This window comes from Gymnoscopelus braueri (assembly GCF_963280865.1).
Source record: "Gymnoscopelus braueri genome assembly, contig: SCAFFOLD_297, whole genome shotgun sequence".
NCBI lineage: Eukaryota > Metazoa > Chordata > Actinopteri > Myctophiformes > Myctophidae > Gymnoscopelus > Gymnoscopelus braueri.
Genome location: NW_027660943.1, coordinates 1 through 11,931, shown reverse-complemented (window position 1 = coordinate 11,931; position 11,931 = coordinate 1). Strand labels below are relative to the sequence as shown.

The window sequence follows — 11,931 nt, the reverse complement described above, 5'->3', positions numbered from 1 at the left end:
GCTGCTTTCTCTGAAGGGCAGTGGTGGAAGAAGTAGGCTACTCAGATATCATATTTTACTTAAGTAAAAGCAGCAATACCACAATGTAAAAATACTCTATTACAAGTAAAAGGCCTGTGTTCAAAATGTTAAGTGAGTAAACCCAAGTCTTGGCACCAAAATGTACTGAATGTACCAAAAGTAAAAGTAGCCTACTACTAAAATGTTTGAAAATAGCCGATCTACAAACTCAATGTTTGTATAATGTTTGTTTTGAGCTTGTAGATCGGCTATTTTCAAATAGCCTATGTATAAAATAGGGCTGAAGTGGTTATATGTTTTATAATATATAATAATATTATAATATATGTATCCCAACAATTTAAAGTTTTCAAATAATTGTAGTGGAGTAAAAGCACAATATTTGCCTCTGAGAGTGGAGTAGAAGTAAAACTATTGAAAACTGGAAATACTCCAGTAAAGTAAAAAAAAAAAAGTACTTAAGTACAGTATACTTGAGTAAATGTACTTAGTTACTTTACACCACTGCTGAAGGGACCTGTCAATCAAAGACGGCTCTAAAATAGTTGACATGGGGACCTCCAGCTATGCATAGACGTCCTGCTGCTGGTTAATAATAGGATCGGGTTGTCAAGCTATTTCGGAAGGGGGGGGGGGGGTTCGGCCCCGGCCCCATTCTCATTGGATCCGTTTTATCCGAGTTTTTTCTCATGAAGTGGCGAGCAGTGGTGGAAAGTAACTAAGAACATTAAAGGTCCTTGCACACTGGTGCGTCTTTTCGTTGCGTTTTTTTTACAACAATGAAAAAAATTGAAAAAACAATGAAAAAAAAAAAAACGCAACGAAAAGACGCACCAGTGTGCAAGGACCTTTACTCAAGTACTGTGCTTCTATAACTACAATTTTGAGGTAGGCTACTTTTTACTTTTAGTATTTCCAATTTGTTAGTAGGCCTACTTTTACTTCTACTCCACTTCATCTCGGATCCAAATATTGCACTTTTACTCCACTATTATTAAAACACTTTAGTGACTAGTTACTTTGCAGATTTAGATTATTATTACAAAACATATATTAACAACTTCAACCCTATACATTTAGGCCATTTGCCGATCTACAAGCTCACTCATTGTGAGCTTGTAGATCTGCTATTTTCAAAAGATTTGTATACTTTTGAAAACTTGTGAAACGGGACATTCTGTATAATGAGTACTTTCTACTTTTGGTACTTTAAGTACATTTTGATGCCAATACTTTTGTACTTTTGACTCAAGTACATTTTGAATTCCGGAATGTTACTTGTAACAGAGTAATTTCTACATTGCAGTATATTGATACTTTTACTTAAGTAAAAACATTGAGTACTTTTCCCACCACTGGTGGCGAGTGGGAGGAGATTGTGATATCAAAAATAAAGCCGCTCATGTCCTCCAGAGGAGAGTGAGAGGTATAAATACCACCGCCATCCCCACACTGCTGCGGTGCTGGAGAGAGAGAGAGGTAGAACAAGTAGTAGTTTGACTATAGTGAAAGAAACCTGAAAGGAGGACGCAAACGGACTGAAAAAAATATCACAACACTTTTGACCAAGACTGACTTTTACAGCACTGGAAAATATTTGATTCGATATTAGATTCTTCAAATATAGGCCTATTAGATTAGATTAGATTCTTTCAAATAATTAGATTAGATGCCTCAAATTTCTGACAAGTAATAGTTTGGCTGGAGAAAGAAACCTGAATGGAAGAAGCAAAAACGGACTGAAAAATATCAGAACACTTTTGACCAAGACTGACTTTTACAGCACTGGAAAATATTTCATTCGAAATTAGATTTTAGAGGATTATACTCCCACCCACGGGGTAACTGTGCTGTGCGCACTTCCCCGAGACAATTGACTAAACAAACAATAAACGTTTGTGTATTTAATTTAGTTGTTCCTACAAGTGCAATCTCTCAGTTGCAAGATGTGTTCCACGGTGTGTTTTTTTGTCTTCGTAGCCATTTGCGTAATAATTGACAAATCACTGTCCAGTCCTTTTGAATCGGAGGATATTGTACCTGTTCGGATCAACGGGAGAAGCAACGGTCGTTTTTGGAAAAGGAGCAGCGAGGAGCGGCCGAGTCTGATGCTCAGCGCGTTTGGCAAAGACTTCACTCTACATCTGACGCCGGACACCAGCTTCATCGCCCCGTCCTTCACCATACAGCGAATCACAGCCAAACATCTGGACGTTTTACGCAGCAGCCCATCAGGTGTCCCATCGGGCACCGCCGCTGTATTAACACCACACTCCCACAAGATCCTACACAAGACGGAGGAGACCGAGGGCGATCTGAGGGGTTGTTTTTACTCGGGAAACGTGGATCACAATCAGAATTCTGTCGTCGCCGTCAGTTTGTGTCACGGTGTCTTTGGGACCTTCGTGTCCGAGGGGAAGGAGTACTTCATCGAGCCGAAACGCAGGCTCGGCGACGGCTCGGGGACAGCGAGCTCTGCGGAGCAGCTGCACGTCGTCAAGAGGAGGACACTGGCTAAAGGAGCTCCGGATGTCGCTCATGATGAGGAGAGTCCACAAATACTCTCCGGGGAAAGCGTTACGCACCATGGCCAGGGTGACCAGGGTGACGCGCGTCATGGTGAGCCTCGCCGAAGACGCTTCGTGTCCGCGCCACGATTCATCGAGAGCCTGGTGGTTGCAGACGCGTCCATGACCCATTTCTATGGAGACGAAATCAAGGTGAGAAGAATATATCTAGGCCAGAAAGTATTTAATATATTATTATTATTAGCCTATTATTATTATAAATATCATCAGCCTATTATCATTATTATTAGCCTATTATTATTATTGTTATTATTATTATTATTATTATTATTATTATTATTTAAGCAATTGATCACATAGAAAGCATTAAACAATTTGCCATGTTAGTTTGAGCTATTCTATTGACCTTTCCAGTGGTGTTGTATGGTGTCAAAGTCAATCCCATGCACACGTCACCAGGACAGGAGAATGGAAATGTTGTACGTCATGCTATTTTATATCTCGGAAATGAAACTAAAATGTTGCCCTTGGGGCATAAACCTTTTTTTGTTTTTGTTTCTGTGAGAGTAAAATTCTGGTCCAGAATTAAATCAAATGCTAAGTATTCCTCTCGTCCAGGTGGCGTCAGAGTAGAGATGACCTGATAGGAAATGAGTGGGTTCACTGTTTTCCAAATGCTGAAAAGAGGTCAGGGCACAGAAATGTCAGCAATGTGCTATTCCACATTCATCCAGGCTTGGTCACTACTTGGCAGCAGCCTCTAAGCATCATCCAACAAAGATCTGGAGCATCTGACTTATTTTTCCTAATTGGATTACACCATTTAAATGTCCTCAAGTAGCCTAATTTAGAGCCGGAGTAAAGGAGGGGCAACCTTAAAAACGAGATGCACTCTAAAATAGTAGCAGATTGCTTGGACTATATCTGTTACATCTGTTAAATAATTACTGGTGGAATATTAGAGGCTCTAAGATGCATGGTGAGATAGACTTCATAACAAGACAAATTACAGATTGATTTAGCCCTTTATCGAACTATACTATATATATAAGTTAAATATCCTTCATTACATCATGCCATAATCATCACACTGAAGCACATTATAGCCTCTGAACTTGACAAGCTCCTGCAAAGAGCAATCGGGTACCAACCACAGTGTGCAGACCTACTGTATGTATGAGGCTAAAGGAAAGGTTTTGCATTTGTGTTTTGCCGTCCTTTCTCCTCTCCTCTCCTCTCCTCTCCTCTCCTCTCCTCTCCTCTCCTCTCCTCTCCTCTCCTCTCCTCTCCTCTCCTCTCCTCTCCTCTCCTCTCTGCAGCACTACCTTCTGACGCTGGTGTCCATGGCTGCTCAGCTCTACAAGCACCCCAGCATAAAGAACTCGGTTCAGATGGTTGTGGCGAAGATGTTGGTGGTGGAGGATCCAGAAGTGGGTCCAGCTGTCTCCAGCAACGGGGGCGTGGCGCTCAGGAACTTCTGCTCCTGGCAACAGCTGTTCAATCCACCGAGCCAGAGGCATCCTGAGCACTATGACACAGCCCTGCTGTTCACCAGAGAGGTCAGGCTCTCCTTCATGACCACAGCCACATAACATTATGCCATGACCATTAGTCTAATAAATACCGCAGCTTAATTACAAGAATAATAATAAATAATAATAATGATGTAATTTTGGCATTTCAACTCAATTCAGTTTGTGTCTAAAGTAAAAAACATTTAGCTTATTGCCATGATGCATATCTAACGTAAAAATGATGCTCACTGTTGTGTTCAGTAAGCATCAGCAATGTAAGCAAGTTCATGTCTTTTTTATGTTAGACTAGACCTGTGCCAGTCGGGCACCGGCCTACTTTTACAACAATGAAAATAGTTGTAAAACCTTGTTATGCAATACCTGTTATACCCGTTGTCATAACACCTGTTTTAACCGTCTGTCTGTCTGTCTGTATCCCTTTTATGGCCATATATGGAGATCTCTATATCTGTCTGTCCTAGTCCCTTTATGGTCATATATGGAGATCCCTGATGGTATCAGTATATGGGCATATATGGGCCTGCCCATATATGGGCATATGGGGGGATTGGCAGTTGTGGAAAGTCCTCGTGCAGTGGTGAATGTGTGGAGAATGTCTGAAGAGCGCAAACTGACTGTGAGAAGTGGACTGACTAGTAATCAAATGGGGCAAAGGGCAGGTGTGGGGAATTTGGCAAGTGCAACTTAGGCTGGGGTTGCCATGGCAATCAATTTGGCTCATTTGGGCCACAGCCAGAGCCTTTTCTTGTGGTTCTGGACATCCGCCTATCCGACCGAGTCGACTCCGGGCACTGCACTCACTCGGGTCGTCTGTGTCGTGTGTGCCGAATTTGAAGTCGGACGGTCGAACGGTTATCGAGATACGTGGATTACAGACGTACGTACATACATACATACTAGCGATGCGCGGATCGCGGTTTTAGCCACGGTTAACTCGCAGTTTGGGTGGATTTGTGTCAATCAAATATAATTATTAATTAATATTGGATAAACCGCGGGGGAAATAATGCGGGAATTAAATGAATGATATCAATCTATAGGCCTATCATAGCTTTTAAAAAGCACGAAATCATGCCGTGCGTGCGTTTGTATTATTTTACGTCATTTTACATCAGGCACAAATTAGCCGCCTACTGCACGTTGTCGACAACAGTGTACAGCATGCAGCCGGTGTTGCCAGATCTAGTGAGAGAAATAAGCAGCCAGGTCTATGAAAACAAGCCCAAAACAAGCGCCAAATTAGCCCAAAAGTCGCTTATAAAAAGAAATTAAAGTGAATGAAGCTCCGTCTTCTTGTTACCATAGATATGTATTGTACAGTCACTACATCGCATCAGACAGTGGTGAGTAACATTGTTTATAAGAAAACTAACGTCAGGAAAATAATAATAATTTGATGCGGTTGGTGCGGATCTAGAAATAGGATGGCATAATTAATGCGGTTGGATGGCGGGTGGATAATGATCATCTACTGTATATGCGGATTTGGGTGATGATAAACCCCATTCGCGCATCTCTAACACATACATACATACGTACATACATATACATACATACATACATACATACATACATACATACATACATACATACATACATACATACATACATACATACATACATACATACATACATACATACATACATACATACATACATACATACATACATACATACATACAGAGATTCAGTGCATTTAATGTTAGATGTGTTTGGACTCAGCACCTGAGTATTAATGCACGTGTGTTTACCCTTGAACACACATCAAGACACATGAGATCAGACGAGACAAACAGTGCAAACAACATGGCACCATTATTGCAACAATGCAATACAATGAATTACCATATACAATGCTGCATTATTGAGATAAATGAAGCAATTGAGTTAGTGTCAGCAGCTTATTTATGTTATAAGATTATTCTTCATGTATTTCTGCTTCATTGGACAGACAGAACAGAGAGGACAGACCACATTCAAACTGTCTTCATAGCTTGAGTTTGTGTTTGACCGTTTTGACAGTGGCAGAAGTGTTTAGTGAATGAGTCTGGTATTTGAAGAGTGCAATCTGATCTTATATGTACGTAAATGAAATGCATAGAACATATGGGCTTGCAGTAAGTGGGCTTCAATCAAGGAGACATCATTCAAGGGGTTGTTTTTAAATTTTTGTGGTGGAGTGGTTTGAAACTAAGGCTCCTGCCGTTTGAGCTAACTTTAGCGCCACTGTAATGACATCACTGGGCTTGAATGCCAGGCTGAGCCCAGCTTGACTGTCCAGAAATGTGTGCCATGTTCCTCTTCCTCAGAGGAGACCACACGGCCACTGTTTTGAAACTCTAAACTCCATGCTATCTGCACGTAGTGGAAACATTTTGCACGTGTGGATGTTTGTGGTCTTGCATCATATATACAATTTACAACTCAGGCATTTAGTTTTGTGTGTGTGTGTGTGTGTGTGTGTGTGTGTGTGTGTGTGTGTGTGTGTGTGTGTGTGTGTGTGTGCGTGTGCGTGTGCGTGCGTGTGCGTGCATTCATTTGTGTGTGTGTGTGTGTGTGTGTGTGTGTGTGTGTGTGTGTGTGTGTGTGTGTGTGTGTGTGTGTGTGTGCGTGTGCGTGCGTGCGTGCGTGCATTCATTTGTGTGTGTGTGTGTGTGTGTGTGTGTGTGTGTGTGTGTGTGTGTGTGTGTGTGTGTGTGTGTGGGTCTTGCGCTGTTGGTCTATCTATTTATGTGCAAAAGCAATGCATTTGAAAGTTGTGCACTTGTAGATCTGCTATTTTCAAAAACAATCTTGAGAATGTTTGACAAATTTGGAATATAATAACACAAATCTTGTATGGGGGTCCCTGGCACAAAAACTATTTTCAAATGGGGGTCCGCAGCCAAATTCACATCAATTTGGGGATCCTTGACATGAAAAAAGTTTGAGTACCACTACAGTACACAGATTGATGCACGTATGTGTGTCTTTGACTTTGTACTGTACACCACTGACACGGCTGCAGAACAAGGTGTACAAGCTGTGCAGAACTCTGCTGCTCAGGGTCCAGATGTGTTTTGAATCATGGAGGGTTAAGGTTGTCTTGTGGTTTTGGGGCTGAGGGCCCAGGACGCATTCATCTCTGTCTTGCAAAGGCAGCCATCAGGAGGGGAAAGATTCAGAGGTCACCCTTGTTTGGAATACATTTTCTGATCCACTATGCTGTTGTTTTTCATCTGCCACAGCACGCCTAGATTTATATATCCGCTTGCATTTTTTTTACGATGGAAGCATGTAAAAAAACTAAAACTCAACACAAACATGAAGATTTGTCATTTTATGTTTGAAAAAATAACACACGCACTCCTCCACCCCAGCTCTCAGAATTGTTTGATTTTAAAAACCCTGTTCATTGACCAGAGTCCCTGACCAGAGTCCTTTTTTCCCGCAACACCAAATCTTTTTGCCAAGCCAATCCACAAGCTCACTCCTTTTTCCCCCTCAACACAAAACTCTTCGCCCTTCACCCTCCAGAATAGGGATTTAAGGTGGTTAATATTTGGAGTGGGGTTGGCAGGATACTAGAGAGTGCAATGCAATGTGCCACCACAGATGGCAGTATGCCAACGACTACTCCATAAATTCACTTCAGTTTATCTTTTTAAATCCACTTGCAGCAGCTGCTCTTCATACAGTTTACATTTACCTGTTAGGCTTTTGGCTGACAGCCGTGGCCAGATGTGGACGAATAGAACTGTAGAAATGTCTTTAATTTGTTAGTACAATGTCCAGAGCTACAGTGCCCAGATAATGTTCATGTGATCTAATATGATCCAGGGGTTTATCTCATCTCAGATTAGATTGTTTCTTTTTTATTTATTTTTGCCAATATTTCCGCCTTTTCCCCCAATGTTGTCGTTATGCCAATGCCCCAATCGCCCCACATACTTGTGTGTAATCTTGTTGCGGCTGACCCCTTACTGGTTGGTCTTCGGACAGGCTGGTCCTAGTGATGGTACTGGAACCACCTGCCTTCTCTGATACACATGGAATCGCATGGTGTTTCTTCTCATTTGGGGAGGACATAGTGCATGCGGAGGAACACTCTATCACTCACAGTCAACAACACCTCTGTTGACAAACGCTCTTGACCACCTTGTAAGAGTCACTAGTGCAGCAACAAAGAGCGCCCTCCCCGTCCGGCTTCTCTCCCACAAACACGGCCAATTGTGTTTGTTGTAATTCATGGCACCGTGGAGGATTCGAACCCCTCGTCTTTGCGGATATAATCCTTTGTTAAAGTTTTAAATCAGGGAGTCATAGGGACAGATGTTGTTGTGTTCCTGGTTTTTCACTAATAATCTTCTGTTCTGGGATACATTAGAAGAGGACCATTGTTATCAGTACATAGCAATTTCAGAATGATGAATGTCTCCCTGAACAGTGAAACATGTGTTAACATGTTTGTCTTATGTGAAGTCCACTGCAGCCTGGGACTCAAGGCTGGAGACTGGATTCTAGATGTATCAACATCCACATAAGCATATCTTCTTAAAACTATTTTCAGATTTCAATGCATGACACTCTAATTGAATGCTTAGAGTCTGCACTTTCATAATCTGTTAAAGAAATAATAAAATAAAATGTCCAGCTGCTGTCACAAATGATCTTCTCTAACTTTCCAGGACATCTGTGGACACCAGAGTTGTGACACTTTAGGTGTGGCCGACGTGGGAACGATGTGTGATCCCAAAAGAAGCTGCTCTGTCATTGAGGACAATGGCCTGCAAGCCGCTTTCACTGCTGCGCACGAGCTGGGTAAGATGGCTGCTCTGTGTGCTAAAGGCTCAACTGATGTGGATGTAATATTAAAGGTGCAATCCGGAACTTATTTTAATGAAGCAAACGCTATTTTAACCAATCTGTATAGTAAAGTTATGTCAATATAATAACTAGCACATCTGAAGTGGCTGGAGGTGGTCTGGACCCTGGTGTTGGGTAGGACACCTACTGGTGAGCAGTAGATGTTTGGGGGTTGAATCCTGGGTGTTACAGTTGCAATTACCTCTCTTTCGGGAGATAACACCAAACTTATAGATTGCCGCTTTAAAGTCACTAATCCAAACGTGAACAAAGAGCCCCCACCACCCAAAAAAATTCACAGAGGTGGAGACGTGAATGACTAAGCTCTTGATGGAAGGACTAATTTTCTGTATTGTTGTAATAATAGTATATGTTATAGTTTGGTTGGTAATGTTTGTACTGTAAGCATTTGAATAAAAGAGACCTATACTGTAGTTTGATTTATATTTTGGGTAATGAACACAAATCTAATTATTTAACAATGTACAGTACTGTACATGAATTTATATGTTCAAAACAAATTCCGGATTGGGCCTTTAAGGAAAGGGCCAATTGCTTTAGTGGTTCCATACTGTATTGATACAATTAATCCAAGTAAGCATTGCAGCTCTTTTCCGCTTTCCGATGTGTAGATTTTACACAAGATTATTTTGTTCCCCTTGTTGAATATAGATCAGCATTCATATCTGCTAATAGCTATTTTGGTATTGAATATGTTTTAATTGTATTGAATGAATAATAACATAAGAGAACATCTTTCTCTACCATTCCACTCCTTCCTCCCACAATTCCAAATGGAGGAAAAGAAAGAGAAAGAATTTGTATTCATGATTCATAGCTATGGTGTTTTTCCAGAGGTCCACTGGCTTCTGTTTCCATTCCCAGTGACGTATTCAATAGCTGGAGATTCTTCACATTAAGTTTAGAATGTGAATGGAGGTATGGGAAATGCAGTGAGGAGCAGCAGGACAGTTAAGGGCTTCATAAACTCCGTTCCGTGCATGGTGTCTCACACCAAAAATAGCAGCTTTACAAGCTCACAATGTGTTGCCCTGCGATGCGTTGTGAGCTTGTAGATTGGCAATTTTCAGTGTGTGACAACTAAGCATGTGTACAGCTTTAGGGTGCAGCAAGGTGAAGGTGACTCTCTGGCAGGGATGTTTTGTGCTGAAATGCCCCTGAGTTGGGTTATTATGACTAGAAAAAAGTGCCCTTCGGGCGTTTGGCCACTTCCTACCTTAAATGGCCCCCGCCCCGCCCCAGGCCAGACCTGTACCCCTTGACACTGCCGGCCCTCCTCCCAGCTGTCCCCATCACCTTCTAGTGTAATCTATGGGGTTTTGGGTGGGTGGCTCTGGCTCATCATGGCTGTTGTAGGAGCACAGAACAATGTGTACAGCTGTACAAGTCTGCCTCCTGGTCCCAACTGTAGATGGTCATGATGAGCATGGTTTGTCAATAAACTCATCTAGAAATGAGCCTCACACCATCCCAAGTTGGATGGATGTCCTCTCTCCTAATCAGAGCAGGTTTCCCTAACATTTATAAAGGCCACTTTATTTATAACGTTATATAACATCATATACTGTATATATACACGTATAAAGGCCACGTTATTATGTGGAAACCACCTCGACAACCAGTGGTTGAATTACAGTATGACATCCGGCTGTACATCATTAATTATATTTGGCAGGGGACCAGAGGAAATTATGAAGTCAGACAATGTTTTTGTACAGACTATGTACACACCGACTCAACATTAATCTAAGTGACCTCCGATTCGCACACACACACACACACACACACACACACACACACACACACACACACACACACACACACACACACACACACACACACACACACACACACACACACACACACACACTGTCTTATATTTATTTAAGTTTGGAAGCAATTCTTCTACTGGTCTGCCGTGGGAATACAAACGCATGCACTACAAACACATCCCACGTTACGGATTCCGATTCTAAGTGTAAGATTATTGTATGACACACTACAGGAGGAGAAGGGGAAGGGGGACAGAAGGAAGTAGAACAGAAGATTGGCGTGGCACACAGCACACCAATACCATGCTGTGTGCCGGTGCACACAGGCTGTGGGTGAGGAACTGATACATTACTCTCATTGCATCTTCACCCACTCTAGGCCACGTGTTGAGCATGCCTCACGATGACTCCAAGACGTGTGAGAGGCTGTTTGGAGACCTGGGGGGACATCATCTGATGGCCCCGCTGTTTGTCAACCTCAACAAGACGTCCCCGTGGTCACCGTGCAGTGCACGCTACGTCACAGAGTTCTTTGATAATGGATACGGTAAGTCAACCCGCCATTCTAACGGTTAGTGAGACGAAACAAACTAACAAAGTGTGTTTTGACTCACAGTAAAGTGTTTTTTGTTCAAAGTGTACACGGACGTGATAAACAACTATCAACTTCTATGCTTTATCATATACGTAATCACGCACTCACACGAACACACGCACGCACGCACGCACGCACGCACATACACACACCTACACACCTGCACGCACGCACGCACGCGCGCACGCACGCACACTCATATACAAACAGTACACATACTTGTTTGTTATGGCAATCATTTAATGTATACATTGAAAATGGAGACAATCTGACTCTCATCCCAGACCTTCCTCTTCCGTCTTCAAGAACAGTAAAACTACTGCACCTTGAGCAATTCAAACCTCAGCAAATGCTGGTTTATACGATTACTTTCTGCTTGCGGGACACTTTGCCAAAATGGAAATGTGCCATCGCACCGTGGTCTGTCTGTTAAACGGGCCAGTCCAGGGGTGAAATAACATACTGTTATTTCTCACTTACACTCTCTCTCTCTCGTGTACTATAGCTTTCCTGTTTCAACATGTTGCTCACCACAAATTATAGGTTGTGTAAACCACAGTGTTGTCAAACAAAGCTTACCTTCACCTACATCTCCACATGTCTCCTTCAGTTTG

At 42.2% G+C, this 11,931-nt stretch overlaps 1 protein-coding gene across 1 annotated transcript; it reads left to right on the top strand.

The window, feature by feature from the left end:
• Positions 1–1,602: 1,602 nt before the first annotated feature.
• On the top strand, positions 1,603–11,269 carry LOC308081026 (A disintegrin and metalloproteinase with thrombospondin motifs 8-like; the record flags this gene model as incomplete). The annotated part of the gene is made up of 4 exons (XM_080457434.1): positions 1,603–2,741; positions 3,869–4,108; positions 8,752–8,884; positions 11,102–11,269. Coding segments are annotated over exons 1-4 (1,315 nt in total), but the record flags the coding sequence as incomplete, so codon positions are not given.
• Positions 11,270–11,931: the final 662 nt, after the last annotated feature.